Below are 23,427 nucleotides of genomic sequence, written 5' to 3' on the forward strand. Positions count from 1 at the left end.
AAGTGGCTGCATGTGTTGGTGAGTAGCTATATGAGTGATACATAATGTGTATATAGGTTATTATTTGTTTGATTATTAGTTGGAGTGTCTGAGTGTCTAAGTGTCAATATGCTTCGTTGGGAGATCTTATGTAGTGCATAGATGCATGAATGAGTGACTTACTGTTTGTATGTGTTGTAGGCAGTATATATGCTAGACTGTATGGGTGAGTGAGTTTGTGTGGTAAAAGGCATATAGGTTATTATTTGTTTTTTTCTGTATGAGTGTATATATGACTGTCTAAGTGAATGAATAACTGTTTTAATAGTGTATTTCTGAGTAAGTACATATGTTTTAAACTAGTACATATAACTTATGTGTGAATAACTCTATGGTTGAGTGTCGGTGTGTAACAGGATGATCAGGATGTATCAGTGTATAAGAACATATGATGACTGAATACATATATGAGTGACTGTATATAATATATGATTGACTGTATATATCTGTTGATGAATAAGTGGTTGTGTATATAGATCTTCGAATTACTAAATAGGTGTGTTTTAAGTGGCATTGGTATGGCTATTATATTGAAATTGTTATTTTCTACTTTTTGAGTGTCTGTAATAAAGGTTATATTAGGGTAAGTGAAGGTCTGCCACTCTTCCACAAGGATGATGTCATCAGTGATGTCATTTGAGATGTTATCAGTGATGTCATGAGTGATGTCACTGACCATGTCATGAGTGATGTAATATGTGAAGTCATCAGCAGTGCATTGCGGGCGCGCGAGTTATAGTTAGCTGAAGTAACTATAACGGGGAATTTCATTGGTTTTATATTAGTAAAATGTCCAGCTAACTATAACATGTGTCAAACCTATGGTTTTTTCAGTGAATTTCATAGGTTCTTTAAATGCTACTTCCTAACTATAACGTGTGTAAAACCTAGGGTTTTTTCAGTGAATTTCATAGGTTTTTCAAATGCTATTTCCTAACTATAACGTGTGTAAAACCTATGTTTTTTTCAGTGAATTTCATAGGTTTTTTGAATGCTAGTTCCTAAGTATGAAAGATATACCTGAAATAAATATCGACATACCAATCTTACGTGCACAACTGAGTGCACGCACCCACCTATTTATTTCATGAAAGCTTTCCAATTTAAACCTAATGAATTTCTTCATAGACCAATGAAAGAACTTATAGTACGTTAAGACACTGAACCTAGGCTTTTTTTTGTCATACAAACCTTTTAATTAAATGGAGCAGAATTTTTTTTAATCGTTCGTGCGTGACTGATTGTACACACCTTAATATTTTTAAAAAAAATATAAAAGGTTTTATAATTTCATAATTGTATGCTTAAATCGAGCTCTAAAAATATGTGAAATCCGTATGTGTTTGAATTCACTTCTTTTCACGTTTTTAAAGTTCACTAAAGAACATCGCTACTTCCAAATCACGTTCGTAACTAGATAGTGTCACCGCCTACACGTCCTGAGAAGCGCATGTAAAGTCATGTGACTTGAAAACAACACTTGCAATTGGTTGTTGGTAGTTTCTATTCTGGAATTTACACACAGCACTCCACCCACTTCCATCACTTTCTTTTCGACTCTCAATAGAGAACAACGTCGAACATCTTCCCGAAGACTTTGCTGCAATGGCTACCGTTCCGCATTCATCTTCCGAATCTGAAGGAAATGAGCGACCACCTTTGACTAGAAAAACGGAGGCCACGCTATTACCATCAGAAGTGACTAGCACATCTTCTGCAGAACGACCTGTATCTCCATCGAGTGCTGACATGGACTTGAAACTATATCTGGAGAACGTGCATATGAAATGCAAGAACTGTGGAAAACTTCTTGTATACGGAGAGCAAAGCTTTATTGTAATTAAACACAAAATTGAGAGTCATAAATGCTCCAAGAAAAGTTACATTTCTTCACTTTATTTGGATAGTATGACATACTAAAAAATGTCGTAGCAACTTTAAGAAATCGTAAGCATCATAACACTTGTTTCCAAAAAAAAAAAAATAAATAAAAGTTCTTTTCAGAACTAACTCTTTGTACCAAAACGAGCTCCAAGAGCATATTAGATGATATTTTCTCGCCGCTTTCTTTTAGTGCGCGACCGGGTGCGCGCACCCATCAATCGCATAGAGACAGCGACACACGCATGTGAAGTCATGTGACTTTAGAACAACACTTTCAATTGGTTCTTACTAGTTTCTATTCTGCAATTTACACGGAACACTCCACCCACTTCCCTGGAAAACCAGTTTATCGAAAAACTTTTAAAGCCTCCTCTTATGAAACATTCGACATCGTTCACATAGCAGAGTAGTAAATAGCACTATATACACTCCGCCCCTTAATTATAAGAGACTTATTGCTATGTGAGAACAACTTTTGTTTTCACGCGATAATGTGAAATGCTGAGCCTGTTACAGAATTTTCTTTCACATATATGTTACTATTCTCCTTCGAGCACTAACACCGTAGAAAATACCACCAATAGCGGTGATATTTTTTACACCGAGAACGGGCGATTTGTATCGCTTAGAGCCCTTACAATTATAAAGTTTTATTTCCTAAGTCTCTGATCTCCAACTGTGCAACGTGGCTCCCCTGTGTCGTAATGAGGTCCATAGACAAAAACTACAGGGCCAGCATTATACACATGCACAGAACCACAAAACCACAAGAGCCACCATGTTAATATATATCCTTAATATAATAAACCTCTGAGAATAAATACATATTTCCGTGGCACCCCATAACAGAAATTTGGCGTCCTCTGACTCTGCTCCATTACCAAACACCCTAACCCCCGCCCCCCTCCCTCTTCACTAAACTCCGCACTCCACCCCACCCGGACCCCCTATTACAAACCCCCAACCTACCCTCCCTGCCCAAGCCCACCATGAACCTCAAACCGCCCCTGGAAAACTTATAAGACACAGGATTACTAAAACTCAAAGAATAGGCAACAGGCAGATAATCTAAATCGTACATAAAGGCACATATTTTTTCCATAATACTATTGAAAAACATGTTCTATTTTTTATAAATCTATCATGCATCTGACCCTCTAGAACCGCTTTCAAAACGTGAACTATAAACCTCTACATTTCATTTTCAAACCATACACTTTTAATTACATTATTTTTTTTTTTACAATTCATGTAATGTTACACACCTTTTCTAAAACACACCAGTCCCTGTTATTTATAAGGATTTATTTTCAGTTTTCATCAGTGACACTTTCTTAACATATAATAAAAATCACTGTAACTTTTTAAACGACAATGCTAACGCGGTAAAAATAACCCTCCATTTGCTTTCCTTTAAGAATGCAGACTATCTACCCCACGCATGCGTTTCTTGATATTTGCATTTGGCAGCGAATACCGACCTTGAATCGGAAGACATGAACAAGAGCTCCATTGTCACATTTAAAACTTAACGTAGCATCTGCTCACACATATATCTTTCACTTAGCTAACATTCACAGAAAACAGCATTGATGTAAAAAAAATTGACCTTGCTTTACAACTTGCTCAAAGGACTCCCTTATTTTTTAACGCATCCTCCACTTCAAGAAAAGCTACTTTTTTGATAACTACTAAGCAATATTTAAGTGACTAGACTCCTAGAAAATTTATCAAGTCATTCTGCTCCTCTCCACTGCATAGCCGGCGACCTAATTCTGTGGAGTTGCTATACAACCGGCAGTGCTGCGCCGTTTCCTTTACCATCTTGGGAAATTCAAAATGGATGTCCCTCCTGCCTTCGCAAACGAGCTGGACCACTTAGAACTATTTCGACAGAGAATGCTTCTGTACTACGGCACCTTAGCACTCTCAACTTTGAATACTTCATATCGATTATCATTTCGATATTCGTATTTCACCTGTGTGCAGCCTGTATTTCATTGCCTGAGCTGTGATTTCACGTGGGCCCTGGATTTATGTCTCTGCAATTTGGTACCTCCTGAACCGAATTACAATCACCTCATGAATCCGTTACTTGATCATGAACAGCTTTGTTACAACGGAGGGTTTATGGCCTTTGCAGCGATACAAGGAGTTCTGGGTCATTGGAATATATTCGCAGCGGCGCAAGATTTCCTAACACAGAGCTACATCGAAAACCCACCGAGCTGCCCTATCATGGTAAAAGACGCTCCAATAATGACAGATCATGAATGCTCCTTTGATCTTCTCAATTGGATGGTTGACATGTTTTCAGATGATAACAGTGATTTCCTGTTAGAAGCACTTGCCGCCTACTTTGCCTACACAATGGACGGTTAACTCTTTCCTAACAGAGAACTACATCAAAAACCCACCGAGCTGCCCTGTGATAATAAAAGAGGCTCCGATTTTAACAGATCATGAGTACTGCTTTACTCTTTTCCATTGGATAGCTGACATACTTTCAAATGATAAAAGTGATTTCCTGTTAGAAGCAGAAGCTACCTATTTTGCCTAAACAGTGCTTCAATAACTTTTATACAAGCCATTGACGTCCTCATTTCCTTTTGCTTCCCTATATTCTTCACGTTCTTTTCCATATTTTCTTTTGAAGAACAGACCTATTGGCTTTACTAACAGTGGACATTATGATTTCGTGCTGGTTAAATTTTGGTCTTTTATGTGGACTACATTTGTTTCTTCAGCTACTCGATTTTCAACTTTATTTTTTTACAGTCTAATCTCAACAATTCTATTGCATATCTTATCTAAGGTTATTTCAAACGTACTCGATGCAAAACTCGCTAATATATGCTACATGTGCCCTAATTAATGTGTACATTTTAAACGAGTTTTTTATAACTGTAAACGCCATTTTGCATCTCAACTGCTTATTTCCGCCTCACACGCCTCTACTCCTTTAATTTCCTATAAAATTATGTTTTTAAAATACTTTACAGAAAAATATGTTCTTTCAATAACATTTCCATTATTACTTGTGCTGTATTTCAAATGCAATACTACAACCTTCAAAAGATATCTCAATACAGTAGTTCTCCTCAATAGTGATTTGCGCAGCATCCAACAGATTACATACATGCACCTCTCACCATTTTATCGCTTTTGGCGCCTTTTTTTCCCCTCACACACTGACATAACACAAACTTGATAGTGCTTCGCATGTAGACAGCTGATTGATAAAGTAATGATGTATAACCACTTGCATTTTCATATATCGTTCCCTAACTGAAAGGCCAGAGACCTTCTTCCATTTATTAAAATATGATATACTTCCTTATAAAAGTGTACAATGTTTTTTTCCAACTATATTCATTTTTCTTCAACTATAGCGTTTGTATTCCATGTACTACTGACAATACCAATTACTGTGTTTTTTGCAATTTCTGTACTCCTATTACATAATGATTTGCCTTTAAAACAGTATATTTCTAAATAAACATTTCAAATATTCACGGTTTCTCTTTTAATCCATAATCTCAACTGAAATGATTTCATATTGAAAAACTATTCATGGGTTCCACATAACCTTAACTGTAGACACTGAGGACCTTATTTATGAAGACCTTCCGCCGCCGGTGCCTCATTTTTTAAAATGGGAAAAAGTGACGCAAGCCTTCATAAATAAAGTCCTGAATGTTTTCTTTTCTCGACCTCACTTACTGATACTAGAACCTGCAAGCCAATTACGGCCCGTGAACTCTTTCTTAATAGGTCGCGCACCGTACAGACAGTTATACCACTGGTAAAAAAAATTTTTTACTGTTACCAAGCACCGCCACAGTTCCGCTTCACTCAAACTTAATCACTGCTCCCACGCTTCTACAGGCCAGACGCTATGTCGTATTTCTCTCCTTATCACCCTTTCATCTCCACAATAACAAACAGTTCTCCGCCTGCCACCACAGAACAGAGTCAGATACAGAGGCACCAAAGAGTGAACCCATCACCAACTGCCATCTCCGGCTGTTTCCATGGTTACACCTCATTCTGCACCTTGCTGAAGGCACAGGTCAAAAGTTCATGTCTCAACGTTCTACAGCAAACTAAGAAGACTGTTTTCCCTCCAGAAACACCTGCCAATCCACAACTCTGTTACATGTCTTTTTTTTTCACACCCAATAGTACTTTTCGTTTAACATAAACATTAACATGCAACGTACTGTTCAAACTCCACTTATTACAATCAACCAATCATTTTTATTTTTTTAACCACACCCAGCCTCTTCCTTTTTCTTTATTTAGAATTTCAACTTCTAACTACCATTCCACTTCCAGAACCGATCGGAGGACGACTACAAATCCCTTGAAAATGAAGGTCTGGCTAATAGGACACAGTTATATTCACTGGAGTGAAAAATATGCAGTAAGCAGACGAATTTGCAACCTCGGCTTACCAAATGTACACATAACATGGATTGCCAAAAGAGGATTGAAATGTCACCAATTGATTCCATTGGTGAAAACTTTTATGCATCTCCCAGAACCAGACCTTATAATTGTGCACTGTGGTGGGAACGATCTAGGCACAATCACTGGGGTAGGTCTGGAAATGCTTCTAAAAGACACCTTTCGACAATTGATGACACTTTTTCTTCGATCTGCCTTGGTATATTCCAATATATGCCAAAGACAGAAATGCAATTGGTCCAATCAACATTGTGCACAATTTGAGAAAGCAAGGAGACATGTAAATAAATCTGTTTCTGCGTTCCTCAGAGATTATAGCATGGGTTCTATTTACCACAACAACTTGCGATACCACATGCAAGACGTCTATAGGAGAGACGGTGTTTATTTCACGAATGAGGGAAACAGAATCTTCCTCTGCAACATCAGGCTCTGCATCGGTACTTACTTATAAATGCAGAAAACACTCAATTAACACAATGGCTCTTTTCAGAGCCACCTTATATCTAAGCACTCAAACTTCTGATTTATCTCCATTTTCACACTCTTGTAAATAGGTGTGTGCGACCGGGTGCGCGCACCCCGTATTTTTTTTTCGGGAAAAAATTATATCTTTTCGCGTTTAAGGGCCTTACTGCACACCCCGAGAAAAGCTACGCAGCAAAACAATCTCTACCTTCTCCCCTTTCCATGTTTCAACGCTTTGAAATGAACAATATATTTACTCGCAGTGACAAAATGGCGGACAAAACTTCCTGATTTCCTTTGAATCGAACGTTAACAGACGTCACGCAGCAAAAATAAATTCCGCTCACGCGCAACCGCTTGAGTGCGCGCACGCGTGCGCGCCTATAGATATATAATTGACTAACTTTAATTTTCTCAACAACTACTGAACAGATTTACACCATTCCAAAAAAAGCGTACTCTGCGAACCGGACTCTACAGTTTTGCCAAATTTCTTATAAATCCATTCAGCCGTTCGACCTGTAGCCGAGTCTAAAGGTCCTATGGAAAATAACATGCAGAAAACACGTTTTGGGACCCCCCTTATATCTCAGCCCCCACTTGACCAATCCCCCCCTAACTTTCAGGGAAGGAGCGCAGCGGACCGAGCCATCTTCTTTGAGAAATTCGCTAAGATTCTTCAACCAGAGCCAAAGTTATTCCAAATAGAATGTTGAGGATTTCCTATGGAAAACCATCCTAACTATAACTACCTACTGGCGACCGCCAGTAGGTAATATATATATATATATATATATATATATATATATATATATATATATATATATATATATATATATATATATATATATATACTCTCAATAACCAAAGTCCATAACCCACGCTCTCAGGAAACAACACGAAGACACCAAAATAAAGCCAGTGCTGTTTAATCCACAACGCGTTTCGGCGACAAACGGCTTGATCACGTGAATTAGCGTTATCGAATCAGTGCCATATATCCCAAAACAGTGGAAATGAACAGAGGACTGTTGTGGCAAAACATTGTAAAAGTAAAGTTTCTTAATACAATATTGTCGTAAACACTAAATAAAGAATTTTCGACACAGTGTGAAAAAAATGTTGAATAATCACATACTTTCCACAAAAAATATATATATGCAATGAAGTGGAACGTTGAACCTGCGCACACATACAAATTGATACATTAATATGTTAGCAGCCGAAACGCGGCAATTTCCGCGATGAAAAAGGCACGTTAAACCTGTGGATCTCCTCATGCATCAGCGCCTCGCCCTTCTTACACGCCCAATGCGTGAGAAACGGGGGGGCTCACTCAGTGTAGCAGGCGTCTGAAAATTAGTATGCGCCTGCGCACAAGAACAAAACACAAACACTTGTGTCAATGATGAAATGTCTAAAAATAAAACGAGGGAGGTGCAGGGAGAGAGAACTTAGTGGCAAGTGCCCAAAACATACTCTCCAATAGGTAGTCAGTCCAGTCACAAGAACAATAATACAAGCACTTGTGCCAATAATGGAATGTCTAAGACTAAGTCGAGGGAGGTGCAGGGAGAGAGGTGATATTATTGGCAAGTGCCCAAAAAAATATACTCTCACATAAGAAGTCAGTCCAGTCTAATTCCAATTCTTAGTGATGGCAGATCCATAACGCAAAGGTGCTCATGTGACAAGAACCGGATTAGGGGAGGGGTCCCGTGAAGTGAAGTGAAGTGACGGTGAACTGGGCCCCATATCTCGGTCCTACAACAAAACAAATAGACAGAGACAATTAAAAACAGTTTCATCAAATTGAAAAGTTACATGAAGCTAAAATATAGATATAATCATCAGACAGTCAAAAATGGTAAAAGAAGAAGAACGTTATAATCTAGTTACATTATTCCTTTAGGTGTACGGCTAGCTCCTCATCCTGGTTAAGACCACCCGGGGTCTTGGTTTGGAAGTCTATGATGAGTTTGGACTCCCTTTGGCGTAATTTGAGTACCCTGTTACCCCCTCTGGGATTTTTTCCTATCTGTTCCAAGATGAAAAAACTCAGATCCTTGACATTAGAGAAATGTTTGTCTCTAAAATGTCGTGCCACTGGGTATTTAGGGTCAAAGTTACTGATGGCTCTAGTATGCTCCAATATTCTTTTTTTGGCCATACATGTCGTACTACCTATATACCATTTGTTGCATGTGCATGTAATGGCATATATCACAAAAGTCGAGCTGCATGTCAGGAAAGGTGCAATCTTTTTCTGGACACCATTGTACATCACTTCCTTTACAGATTTACTATTGGCACAAGCTTTACAGTGCCCACATGGGAAAAAACCATCTAATCCCTGTATGTTGCTGGGTGGGTACACTGTGATATCGCTGTGAACTAGCATATCCCGGATACTCCTCCCCCTTCTGTACGTTATGCTGGGTCTGGGAGGTAGTTCTTTCCCTATAACACTGTCCGTTTTGAGAATGTCCCAATTTTTGGCTACAATTCTCTTGATATCTTGGGAGTCAGTGCTGTAGGTAAGGATAAGTCTGGTGATATCCCCACCTTCTTCCTTGTTCTCAGTGTTATCTATGAGGGTATCAGGTCTTTGGATATTGTTGGCTCTATCCTTAGCTCTTTTAAGGACCCAATTAGGATAACCTCTCTCCTTGAATCTATCAAGAATGATACCACTCTCTTCCAGGTATGCTGTCGCAGTGTTGCAGTTGCGCTTGGCCCTCAGTAGTTCTCCAAAAGGAATACTCCATTTTAACTTGTCAAGGATCTGAGTTTTTTCATCTTGGAACAGATAGGAAAAAATCCCAGAGGGGGTAACAGGGTACTCAAATTACGCCAAAGGGAGTCCAAACTCATCATAGACTTCCAAACCAAGACCCCGGGTGGTCTTAACCAGGATGAGGAGCTAGCCGTACACCTAAAGGAATAATGTAACTAGATTATAACGTTCTTCTTCTTTTACCATTTTTGACTGTCTGATGATTATATCTATATTTTAGCTTCATGTAACTTTTCAATTTGATGAAACTGTTTTTAATTGTCTCTGTCTATTTGTTTTGTTGTAGGACCGAGATATGGGGCCCAGTTCACCGTCACTTCACTTCACGGGACCCCTCCCCTAATCCGGTTCTTGTCACATGAGCACCTTTGCGTTATGGATCTGCCATCACTAAGAATTGGAATTAGACTGGACTGACTTCTTATGTGAGAGTATATTTTTTTGGGCACTTGCCAATAATATCACCTCTCTCCCTGCACCTCCCTCGACTTAGTCTTAGACATTCCATTATTGGCACAAGTGCTTGTATTATTGTTCTTGTGACTGGACTGACTACCTATTGGAGAGTATGTTTTGGGCACTTGCCACTAAGTTCTCTCTCCCTGCACCTCCCTCGTTTTATTTTTAGACATTTCATCATTGACACAAGTGTTTGTGTTTTGTTCTTGTGCGCAGGCGCATACTAATTTTCAGACGCCTGCTACACTGAGTGAGCCCCCCCCGTTTCTCACGCATTGGGCGTGTAAGAAGGGCGAGGCGCTGATGCATGAGGAGATCCACAGGTTTAACGTGTCTTTTTCATCGCGGAAATTGCCGCGTTTCGGCTGCTAACATATTAATGTATCAATTTGTATGTGTGCGCAGGTTCAACGTTCCACTTCATTGCATATATATATTTTTTGTGGAAAGTATGTGATTATTCAACATTTTTTTCACACTGTGTCGAAAATTCTTTATTTAGTGTTTACGACAATATTGTATTAAGAAACTTTACTTTTACAATGTTTTGCCACAACAGTCCTCTGTTCATTTCCACTGTTTTGGGATATATGGCACTGATTCGATAACGCTAATTCACGTGATCAAGCCGTTTGTCGGCGAAACGCGTTGTGGATTAAACAGCACTGGCTTTATTTTGGTGTCTTCGTGTTGTTTCCTGAGAGCGTGGGTTATGGACTTTGGTTATTGAGAGCATATCTGTGTCGGACTCACTCCGCCGACGTCCACGCCACCTTTCATGGGTCAAGGGACCCGGAAGGAGTTTTTTTGTGAAACGAATATATATATATATATATATATATATATATATATATATATATATATAGCTATGATTTATTGTATTTTCTTTAAAGGAAATTATATTCTTAATGGGTAGCCAATGGAGCGATGTCAAAGCACTAATGCATGTGATCCTGTTTAGGTAGATGAGTGTGCAGATAGGAGCCATTTGAAGATGGTTTAGCAGCCTCTCTGTGGCTGACAAGTATATAGGAAACCTGTAGGCCAAGTGTAATTGGACAACAGCATTACCACATAAATTGAGTACTATGAGCTACAATAAGCATGTAAGTAACACAAATGCTGAGGCACAAAAAGAAGTCCAGTATAGTGTAACTGGCTGTTAGCCACTCAAGTAGGTAAGAAGTCCATATAGCAATCTTGATTTTTCTTTTATGTATCCTTTATTTCAAAGTTATGGTTTTCATAGCATCCGAAACAGGCAGCCAACTCGTGTTTCGTCCGAAAGGACTTTCTCAAGGCTAAACACGACCATAGAACATTATGGAATTAGGAGTTCTCTGTATATATTGTTATTGTATTTCTTATATAGCGCCAGAATCGACCCCCGAAGGGGTATCTCCGCGCTTGCCTTGAGAACCCGTCCTGGTTTTTCCCTGTGAGATAGCCCCTACAGGGCATCCCCAAGGTGAAAGCCAGGCATCCCGCCGCGGGGGGGGGGCGTTGTGGAGATTAAGCAAGCTTAATGCCCAGAGTTGCAGAGTGTGAACCCATGTTTAGGTCCGGCACCGAACCGAGAATTATCGAGTCCGTGGACATTTGAGCTCAACACCCTGCCGCGTCGGGAATCGAACCCTGGTCCCGGGTCGGACCTCTGCTTAAGGGTCTGCCTGCTCTAACCAGTGAGCCACACTTCTCCACATATGAAATGGGAACCACCTTCAGTCGACGGAGTAACACCTGCAATATAAAGAGTAACAGATAACTTCTCTCACTGAACTTCTATGTACGATGGAGGGCTTGATAAACCTGCAAAGATGGGCAGTCTCGTCACGCGTGGTCCTGGAGTAAACGGCCTACAATAAACATGTATTGGACACAATCGCAGCTTGAATTTCTAAGAATAGATTTTTGGATTCCTTGATTTAGACCACCTTTATTAGAATTGGAAGTTGGCCCTTGACAAGAGGCCACAGACAATCTGAGAGATGCTATAAGCACTTCCATCTTGGTAGGGTTGAACTTTAGACAAATAGTCCACATTCACCTAAAGGTAATGGAGAGCTATTTTATTAAAGAAGATGATTATAAGGTCTGCGGTACAAAAGGGGGTGGTGATGGACGGAGCAGCTGAACCAATCAAACACTCACACCCAGTCAACAGATCTGGGTTAAATCCATCACCGATCGTTAGTCCACTCTGCCACCGCAGTTCAGACATGGCCATATGCAAATCAGTCTGACCCTGTGCCTCATGGGAACAGTCCAGCCGGAACTGCTAAGCCATGCCTTCCCTGGACCAGAAACAAGCTTCCTAGGACCGTTTTCTGGCATTACATCCGTCTTCAGACAGGCTTTCTTGAATCCAGTGGCAAAGTGAGCAAGGGACTCACGTCTGAGCATACCCTGCCAACTTATGGCGAACAAAGCGGTACAAAAGGGGGTGGTGATGGACGGAGCATCTGAACCAATCAAACATTCACACCCAGTCAACAGATCTGGGTTTAATCCATCACTGTTCTTTAGCCCACTCTGCCACCCCTGTTCAGACATGGCCATATGCAAATCAGTCTGACCCTGTGCCTCATGGGAACAGTCCAGCCCGAACTGCCAAGCCATGTGTTTCCTGGACCGGAAACAAGATTCCTAGGACCGGTTTCTGGCATTACAGCCATCTTCCGCCAGGCTTGCTTGAATCCAGTGGCAAAGTGAGCAAGGGACTCACGTCTGAGCATACCCTGCCAACTTATGGTGAACAAAGCGGTACAAAAGGGGGTGGTGATGGACAGAGCATCTGAACCAATCAAACACTCACACCCAGTCAACAGATCTGGGTTTAATCCATCACCGTTCTTTAGCCCACTCTGCCCCACCAGTTCAGACATGTCCATATGCAAATCAGTCTGACCCTGTGCCTCATGGGAACAGTCCAGCCCGAACTGCCAAGCCATGCCTTCCCTGGACCGGAAACATGCTTCCTAGGACCGGTTTCTGGCATTACAGCCGTCTTCAGCCAGGCTTGCTTGAATCCAGTGGCAAAGTGAGCAAGGGACTCACGTCTGAGCATACCCTGCCAACTTATGGCGAACAAAGCGGTACAAAAGGGGTTGGTGATGAACGGAGCATCTGAACCAATCAAACACTCACACCCAGTCAACAGATCTGGGTTTAATCCATCACCGTTCTCTAGACCCCTTATAAGATCTGGGATTCTATCTTAAATTATTGATTAAGACTAAAGATTAGCTGGATGCCATTGGCTATATTTAAATGCCAGCCCCTGCTAGATGTAGTAACCTTTACAGGGGCTGCAAGTGTATAATAAATAAGAAGGGAAAAAGAACCATCCATGTGGGCCACCACAATTAAGGCCTTGAGGGCCAGAGCTGATAGATGAGGCTGCTTTCTCTTTTTTAGTTTTTTTCTCCTCATATCACCGGAAAGCATCTGCAATACTTATGGAGTCGCCCACTGAACTATCCGCCCTGGGGCCAATGCATTCGCTTTGGTCTGTAAGCCTTACCGGACCAACACCTTTGTGGTGTCTCGATGTAATGATTGGACTAAAAAATCAAAGCCCAGGGATCTGCTCCATATCATAAAATTGTAGATTACATAAATGTTACATAAATGAGTAGGATCATCAATACTGGGGCCATAAAAGGTTGCGCAGGCCAGCTCCATCCCTCCGAAGTCTAGGAGAGCGATAAGCCACCATCCGGTTTTATATGTCTTAAAAATCATAACACAACCTGCTCCTTGTTTAATCAGTATAGCAACCCTCTTACAGTGGACCATCTGCTCTGAAGAGTAAAAGGATTCTATCCAAGAATACAGAGAGAAAGTGGCTCGACTGTCCGAGATATCCAGATGGGTCTTCTGGATAAAGCATATTTGCGCCTTGCTCCGCTCTAGATATTTCATGACCAATCTCTGCCTGCACTTACATCTGAGGCTGTTAACGTTCTATGAAAGAAATACTAACTCACTAACTCTCACTGTCAAAGATCTTCCATCTAAATGCAATCCGAGCTAGAACTAAAACTAGTGTTATAACTAAGCAGCAAACTTTCTGATAGAGGAATATTTTTTTAATTTTCTCCCTCTGCTCCCCACCTCGTGCTCCCCTCCTAACACCTCACCCCTCCCGTCCCCTGTACCCATACACACCCCACCCCTGGGGAACCCTCCCTACTATAATAGGCGCACAGCCTAATGGGCCCCAATCTACGAGTATAGTGAAGCACATTTGCATTGGACTCCTTCCACCCTCTTTACCCCACACTCCCCTATATGCCTGCCTCCTTCCTAATTTCTGTAATCAGATCATCCTCCTCCTCCACTGAGCGATGCACATACATATGGTTATTCCATATTGTGTGGCGCGAGGCCCGGAATTTTAAATGTGTCTTAGCCCCCAGTCTGTTCAGCTCCTCCATCCGCTTCCCCATTTCCCATTGTTTCTGAGTGGTGGTGTGACATACATCTGAACTAATTGAAAAAGAGAATGATCCGGTCGACAGAGAGCCTTCCTTGAGTGCTATAGACAAGATAGCCTCCTTCGTAGTATACATAAGAACGTTTATCAGGATTCTCCTCAGCTTATGTCTCACAGGGTTTCTCCTATAAGGGTCCCGGTGAACCCGCTGAATTTCCGAGAAGAGATCTATATCCGATTGATTGGTTTTTTTGGGCCATATCTATCAGCAGTAAACTCACAAAGGCCTTGATGTCGGACCCTTCTAAAGCTTCAGGGACATTAATCAGTCTTAAGTTCTTCCTTGTTGAGTGATTCTCAAGACTTTCTAAGTCATCCCTCACTTCTTTATTTTGCCTCATTAATCAGTTCATCTCTACTGAGGATGTGTCTAATGCCTGCTTTATCTTAGGAATTTCCTGCTCCAAGGTATCGGTTCTTATGGATACTTCTTCCGGCTTCTGTGCTAAAACTGCGCAGGAGGCCTTAATCGCCACTTGGTTGTTCTCAGAAGCTGTGAACCTGTTTTTCATCTCTTCCTTAAGGGCTAAGAGAATGTCGGCCAGGGTCTCTAGGGCCGCCTGGGGAGCTTGGCTAGTGCCCGGACAGACTGTGAAGATATTGCCTGCTCACCCTGGTTGACTTCCTCTTGCAGCTCCAACACAGTGAACCTATTTGTGGTGGTGATTGAGGGATGCGTAGTCGTTCTAGGACTCCTGTGGTCCACTGAGGACGAAGGCTGAGCAGCTGAATGGGAAGGGGAAGAGGGAGATAAAGTGACATCCTGAGGCTGACTTGTATTTACCTCCATCCTAGTAAGTTTGGTTATATTGGGGGCACCTTCTTGGATAGAGATGGAGACTGAAGCAGGGAGGACCTTTATAGTAAGATTTTAGTGAGGGTGTGATCTTCACCTTCCATAGAGAGGCCGTCTTTCCTCTGCCCCTGCTCCTAGCACTCTTAGCGGCTGCAAAGAGCACAGCCCTCTCCCCTCCCTTTTTTTTAACCCACGGGTGACCTTGATCGATCTTTATTAATGTTGCCAGGGTCACTCGTGGAGGGGGAGGGCGACCAGCTCTGGAAGGGAGATAGGTTGCGCACCCCTGGTGCGAAACGTGTACCTGCAAATTTTTCCTGCGGAGAGGGAATATCTAGTTTGCGGATTCCTGCCTCTCTCCATAGGATGTAGTGCCTCTTCTCCTCCTAGCCCCTCCATTAAATGATTATCGCTAAAAACATCTAAGAGAGCTACAGGAGGACCCTGTATAGATAGAGGTGCACAATTAAATGAGGACAGGGCCGAGGACAACAAAGCCCCTGTGGCTCTAACTGCCTCCGGAATAGTCTTACTGCCTCCAGCCAGCCGGTTACTGGGACCCGTCTCCACCGGTCCTCCTTCTGCCACAGCGAACCACGTCGGGAAGCACCAACCACGGTCCTGCTCCAAGGCACCTCATCCAGTGCTGACTCTGCCGCTCGACCTGGATGACAGCAGCACGGCAACAACGCCATTCTCGTGCTGCACCCTCCCACCCCGGGGCTCATGGAGCATCAGACACCTCCTGTAGATCCGGCACCATAGCCAAAGAAGCAGGGAAGCAGAAGGTGTCCGTATAGACAGGGTAAGATGGCAGGGGCTTGCACTGGAGGAGCGAGGAGGCCGAGGGGGAGCCTCTTTGGACTACGTTACGGGACCCGTATGACTGCTGACCCGCGGAGGCTGCTTTCTCTACACTGGAAAATATTTCAGCTGGTTTAAGCCCTAGCCTGAATAAGCTACTTCAGTTAGTCTAGGAGTCAAGCTGACATGGACAATGATGTTGAAGGCAGCAGTAACACCATCTACTTTTTTCCTTAGATCATTGAGTCCTGAAAGTCATGTATTGCTCCTGTGAGGTCAGAATCCTCTATGGAACTAGTTGAATAGCCAGTTGCCCTCGGCAAAAAAAACATCTGGGAGAAACAAGCTACTAAAAGAGTTTCCCAAAGAAGTGGAATATGTCCAACATTATTTAAATCCTTAAATGATTCATTAGAGTTTGAATAATTGGTATTGTTTGAAAGAGAGATGTTTACTGTTTTACTGTTTATGTTTCTGCATTCCAGCAAGATTAATCTGTCTACAGTGAGACCATTTTCAGAAATGTCTTTGTTTTTTTTCAATCGTAACATACAATTAAAATTCTGAATCCGGGCCCCAGTCAATAGGTGCAGAGGTCATTTGCAAGCCTTTAAAAGACTAAAATTGAGAATGAGAAAAATAAATAGTAGGACCAAAGTGTGCCATTGAACTTTTATACATCAAAAAGATCAGAAAATAAACATGATGTTGTGATATTCTTCAAGCAATACTTTTGAAAAGCATACTGTTTATTTCTTGAATCTACAATGTGGTTATTCACTTTTAAGGTCATGATTATAACTATGGGGCAGATTTAAGGTGCACAGTTCAACTTATGATGTGAATGGGAATTTAATTTGGGTGATATCTGCCCATTGGATCAGTGATCATGCCCTGTTTGCAGCCCTGCCAACCGTCTGCACTGCATTTTCCCCCCAGAAAGTTACCAGTAGGTGAAATGTTTCACACGTCGGATTTGCACACATTGCAGTGTGTTCCAGTGTGCATAGAAATTTGCACCCAGGAAGGTATTTGATTTGGGATTATTTTTTGAACTATTATTGCCTTACTCCATATTTTTAATGAAAATGGTTACTAATGGACGGGATAATTCTTAACTGAAGCAAGTATTCTCTCCTCTTTTCTTTTTGTTTCAGGTGGAATAACTGAGCTTGATGAATACTTGACAAATATCAAATGGCTAGGACAACTTTCTTGCAAGGGTTTGATTCCTGAGTTAGAGGTTAATTGTGCAGGGACAAAGGTAATAATTAAGTTTCGTACATATGTATTTGAGAATACACTTTTTTGTTTCTGAGGCATTTTGAAAAATGAGGGCTGCAGATTGTCCTACATTTTTAGCAGGCGGACTAAGGAGCCTTTCCTAAAAGGTGATGATTGGTTCCAGGTCTAGTAGCTGAACATTTGTAGTGTAAATATCATTGGGTAATGCAGAGAGGTGTCTGTAATGAATATACTGCCTCCCACACTTGTGAATTTCAACCTGTAATTTGTTACCACCATCCAAACAGCAGGATTTCTACTTTACCAGTTGTTTTCAATTCTCCTCACTATGTCACTTCCTAGTTCTTCCCCACATACTGTCACTGACTCACATCAAAGCTCTGTTCTGCAGGGTGCACAAGGGGAAGTCCAGTGAATGGCTAGTTTTCAGTCACTGAAGCAGTGTGTCATGTTAAAAATGTTCAAAACCAGATAGAAATTTGAGACTTGCATCATGCCCTACAAAACTGAACACTAAGCAAAAGTTACAAGGAATGATGTAATTTAACTCTTGCATTTGTTTTCAAGTTATCATTGTTAGTGCCCAAGGCATGACTCTTCTGATACTACATGCCATCAAAGGACCTGGTGTGTCATCCAGAGCATCCATCAACTTACAAGACCTGATAAAATTGATATTAATCGATTTGAAACTCCCACAATATGGATTTTTCCTCCCCAGTGTGGTAGGTTGGGAACTTCCTCTGCTCTTACAGTGGAACCGGTATCCCCAGTGTCAACAAAGAATGAAACAGGAGTTCCATTTACCTTGCCGCCTAGGACCACTCTGGTTTACCTCTAGGGATGCGCCAAGCACACATTCCTCCTCCCCCCTCAGAAAACGTCATTGTGACTTATCCATTGGTTGCATTACATTTTTTAACCTGACCATTCATGTTAGGCATTTGGGATTGTGGCAAGTTAAGGTTTACATGTTTCAGTGTTTGAGTCTTCTGGTTCTGCATCATATCATTTACTTTAGACTGTATCTGTTTTATTGACAAAGTTAAATAGACAAATTACATTCTTGCGCTAAGTCAAAGCACCTCGTAAATGAGCACAATTGAAAGTCACAGAGAGAACCAAGAGCATAGCACATCATATCACGACAGTGTAGCAAATGATAAACAGGCACGTTTGGACACTGACCAGTCAGTGAAATAAGGCTCACAGGTCTCGGGGAAGAGGGGAGGGCAGGCCCTGCTGACAAGAAGAGGGGATAGGGAGTGGAGGCTGTTACCTAACCAACACCAGCGACCGCCGCGGGCGGAGTGCCGGCGGGGAGCACGGGAGAGGGAGTGGGGTGCTGGGGGGAGCGAGCAAGGAGGTATGACACTAGGGGTCCCCATATGTCATGTGGGCGAGATCTAGCTGGAATGAGGTCCCAAAATTCAGATAATAGTGTCTGGCAGCTCGATGCATCATCTAGCCACTGAGCGAATTTTGGTGCACGTTTGCAGCCCTAACGCATGGCAACCCTGCGCCGTGCGAGGACAAGCAGCATGGCAATTAGGTGGCGGGAAGTGTCTGGGCAGAACTTAACAAAGCCGAGGAGGCAGAGCGGGGAGTCGGGCTCAACCGACAAGGAAGTGATATCTGATATAGCGGAGCAAACCTTGCACCAGTAAGCAGAGACCCTGGGGCACAACAGGGCAAGATGCGAGAAGTCCGCTGCAGGAGCAGACTGGCGCAGACAGCTGTCGCTGGGGATATGTCCCAGCTTGTGCAATTGAACAGGAGTACAATAGAGCCTAAGAAAGTATTTAAAGTGGGTAAGGCGCAAGCGATAGTTAGGAGACAAGCACCGTGTCTGGTTGCAACAGTAAAGCTAGTCAGCTTGGGAGATCTTAATACCAAGGTCCATGCCCCATGCCACAGGGGCAAGAGCAGTGGAGATAGGGTTGGCTGCCAGAGTGAGGGTGTAAAGTTTGGCAGATTGCCCGTAACTGATAAAAAAGCAGAGTATCCATGGGGCCGGAATCATCAGCAGGAGAATAGAATGTGTTTCCCGGATAGAGATCCGCCACGGTGTTAAACCCCAAACGGGTGGCATGGTTAACCATACAGGAGGGTTGAAAAGGAAGGAAAGCAGGGTGGCGAACTATCGACATTGAATTTGTAGAGAGCATAGGGAACCAGAGAAGCAGCGGAGCCCTTCCCAAGCCCATCGCAAGGTCTCGACTGTGTCTATTTCAGAACGTGGGAGTTTGGCCGGGCAAACAGGGCAGTAGTGAGCGGCCACGGATCAGCGAGATCCGCCTCATCCGCCACGTGCGTAATGGTGAGGGGTGTAGCCAAAAGTGCAAAAAGCTGTCCTGAGCACACATTGCATATAGTTTGAAGTTAGGAGCACCGAGACCGCCACACACATCGGGAGAGTGAGAATGTCGTACGCGATACTGGGTTGCTTACAGGCCCAGATGAGAGAGATGATCAACGAACTGGGCAGTGAGGGGAACAGGAATGTTCAGGAATAAATATAAGACTTTTGGGAGTACCACCATCATGATGATCGCAATTCGACCGGCTAGCGATAGGGGCAAACCGGCTCCAGAGCTGCACCTTCGATTCAAGCCAGTCCACCGCGTGCCCGAAATTGGCTCTCCAGAGTTCGTCCCCGTCCCTGCTCAACCTGACCCCTAAATAGCGCGTGGGACCCAACTCCCACACAAAAGGGTAATCCAAAGTGAAGGGAAGGGTGGCGTCCGTGAGAGGAAAAAGGATTGACTTGTTCCAGTTGACCTGTATGCCTGAGTAGCCACCAAACCGTATAATCTCACGTACCAAAGGATTGAGATTTTCCTGAGGATGGCGGACATATAAAGTGATGTTGTCCCCATAAATGGAGACCAAGAGGGCGCGTGCCGTGAACCCGATGCCCTTTTGGGTGTGGTGTTGGTGGAGTCTAGCCGCCAATGGTTCCATCCCAATAGCGAATAACATAGGCAAAAGCGGGCACCCCTGGTGGGTACCACGACCACTGGGAATGGGATCAGAGATCAGGCCATTTACCTGGAGACTGGCAGGAGGGAGAGTATAGAGAAGTAGAATTTTCCGTATAAAAACTGGGTCAAAGCCGAGAAGCGGAAGGAGAGAGAATAGGAAGGGCCACTCCGGAGTATCAAAGGCCTTGGTGGCGTCCAGCAGGGCAGCCACAGCAGGAAGCGCTGGATTGATTTAGTGGAAGACGGAGAAGATGGTCCAGAGGTTGTGAGAGGTAGCGCTGCCCAAAATAAAGTTGGAATAATCTGGGAGAGCGATGTGCGGGATGAGAGGGAGAAGACATGAGGCAAGCAGTTTGGCGAATATTTTGTTGTCAATGTTGATAAGGGATAGTGGGCGGTAGGAATCATGCGACTCGGGGGCTTGTCTGGGTTTAGGAACAGAGTCAGTATAGCCTCTCGGAGCGAGGGTGGGAATTGGACGCTCTTGAAAGATTCGTTATACATTGCGGCCAGATGTGGTACCAGAAGAGGAGCGAAAGTTTTGTGAAAAGCGACGGGAAAACCATCCACCTTATCGCCGGGCATGCTATTTATGGTGTCTAAAATTTCAAGAAATTCTCGATGATAATTTTCGTGCCATAAAAGCCAGAGGGTGTCGAAATACTGGTCAAAGAACTCAAGCGGGGGCAGATCCTCCAGTGTAGAGTTGCGGATAGAAATCCATGAAACGCGCCTTAATTTCTTCAGGGGAGGTTGTGCGATCTGGGCCACCATCCTGGAGTGCTGTAATAAAGGACGCAGCACGGACGGAGGAGGCTGGCCAATGTTTTCTCGGGGCGGTCGCCCTCACCATAGCAGCGCGCTCTGTCCTCCCTACAGAGGAAAGAGAGTTCTCTATTGGCCTCCTCAGTGAATTCGGTGTGTTTCTCGCGAAGATGGGTGAGTGTGGTGGGGCTGGGGTCAAGAGCATGGGAGGAGTCCAGTGATTTAATTTCGGATTCCAGTTTATTTAGAGCGTTGCGGATGGAAATCAAGACCCCGGACTGCTTAGAGATACATTTGCCATGAATGACGACTTTGAATCCTTCCCAGAGAGTGGAGGGAGAGTTCACAGAGCCAACATTAAGCTCAAAGTAGTTAGCGATCGCGTTCGGGTTCTCGTCACGGAAGACAGAGTCGTGCAGCGCATTGGAGGGGAGCCACCAGGAGAAGGCGCACCAAGGAGATAGAGGCAGACGGAGACAGAGTTGAACCGGCATGTGATCCGAGAGAGTGCGCGCCCTATGGTCGACGGAGGAGAGCAGGAAAGAACCTCCGGGGAGGAGATTCACAGATCTAGCCGGGACCAACAACCCAGAGTGCCAGTGATGCAGGTACCCTTGCGAGCATCAGGGCACACGTGCCGCCAAACATCATACAAGGAATTCTCAGCAAGGATGGATGCTAATAGGGAAGCAGCGTGCGGGTGTGGTGCATGAGAGCCGGAGCGGTCAAGGACAGTGGATAATGTAACATTAAAGTCCCCTCACCAGAGGAGCGCAGCAGGGCCAAAGGAGGAGATGTGTTGCCAAACCAGCGCAAAGAAGTCAGAGTCGTCATTGTTAGGACCATATATTGCAGCAATCGTCAAAGGTTGGGCTTGGAGGGAGCCGTGGAGAATAACTAAACATCCCGCGGGATCAGTGACTGCGCAAGAAGTTTGCCAAGGGAGTCCCCAGCTTTTAAGGATAGGGTCCCCACGAGAATAGTTGGAATAAAAGGAAGAGTGAGACTCTCCCCAGTGCCGGGAGTGGAGCCTGGCAGCTGACGCAGGGAGCAGTTGAGTTTTCTGTAGCAAGCAAATGTCCACCTTGTGCCAGAGGAGATACGCATGAACTAGTTGAGCCTTACTGTGGCCGTTTAGACCACGGATGTTCCATGAAAATAGCATCTGTCATATCAGCATATTGTGAGGAGTAGACATGCGGAGCGTGGTGTATCTGGCCAGGGCGCTCCTGCAGATGCGTAAGTCTGCGGTGGTCGCCCGTGAAGATAACAAGCAGTGCGACCTTAAAGGGGATAGGAAAGGATGACCCAAGGCTGGGCGCAACAGAGAGCAAGGCTGCGAAGGAGAGCCACAAGCATTAAGCCCAGAGGGTATGATGCTGATAAGTGCCGTGCCCAAGAACGAAATCGTGGGGATGGTGGGGATGTACGCATAGTGCTGGTTCATGACATGGCAGAGCAAGTACAGCTTGATGTAACAATGCAAACTAAAGAAAAAAACAATACATATTGACAAAAACAAATGCGCCTCGGAAGGAGCCAACAATTCCCAGAAAACCAACACCCACCCCTCACCCACACCAATCCCTCAAACAGGTTGAGATACCGCCCGCACCCACCCCCAGGACCCACAACTAGGCGTGGAAGAGTCAATGTCCGAATTGGGAATAATCCCGCGGGGCATGGCGTCGCCCAGCGTACACCCTGGCGTTAAGATCGGAAACTCACGGCGTGCCGCCTGGACTGTGGTGGTGTAATCCGTGTAGAACGAGAGGGAGTTACCCTGGTGGCGAATGTCCTCTTTTTCCCTGGCCGCCCAGAGGATGGTGTTTCAGTCCCTGAAGTTTAACATTTTTGCTATGATGGAACGGGCCAGCAGGCCTGGGGCTGAACGGGGCCAAGGGAATGATGTGCCCGCTCAACTATAAAAACGGATGAGAGAACTTCGGCAAAGAGCTCACGGACCAGCTGCTCCACATAATCCTCCATGCGAGATATGTTGGTGGATTCGGGCACTCCAGTAATATGAAGGGTGCTCCTTCGTGAGCTCTCCTCCAAATCTTCGTTCTTGTCTCAGATAATGGCTAATATCTTGTCCATCTTTAACAATTTCTGGTGGTCTTGGTTAGCAGCATCCTCTGCGTCAGACACTCTGGACTCAACATGAAGGAGTCGGGCATCGTGAGAGTCAGCCCGGACTTTTACTGTCAAGGCGGGC

At 43.7% G+C, this 23,427-nt stretch overlaps 1 protein-coding gene across 1 annotated transcript in view; it reads left to right on the top strand.

The window, feature by feature from the left end:
* The window catches only part of LOC147731035 (uncharacterized), a 212,417-nt gene that overhangs the window by 87,162 nt on the left and 101,828 nt on the right, over positions 1–23,427 (top strand). Inside the window, exon 3 of the mRNA XM_086958670.1 lies at positions 17,373–17,479. Within this exon, the coding sequence (XP_086814796.1) occupies positions 17,373–17,479 (107 nt within the window). The remainder of the gene's footprint in view (positions 1–17,372; positions 17,480–23,427) is intronic.

This window comes from Lissotriton vulgaris, chromosome 2_1, assembly GCF_964263255.1.
Source record: "Lissotriton vulgaris chromosome 2_1, aLisVul1.2, whole genome shotgun sequence".
NCBI lineage: Eukaryota > Metazoa > Chordata > Amphibia > Caudata > Salamandridae > Lissotriton > Lissotriton vulgaris.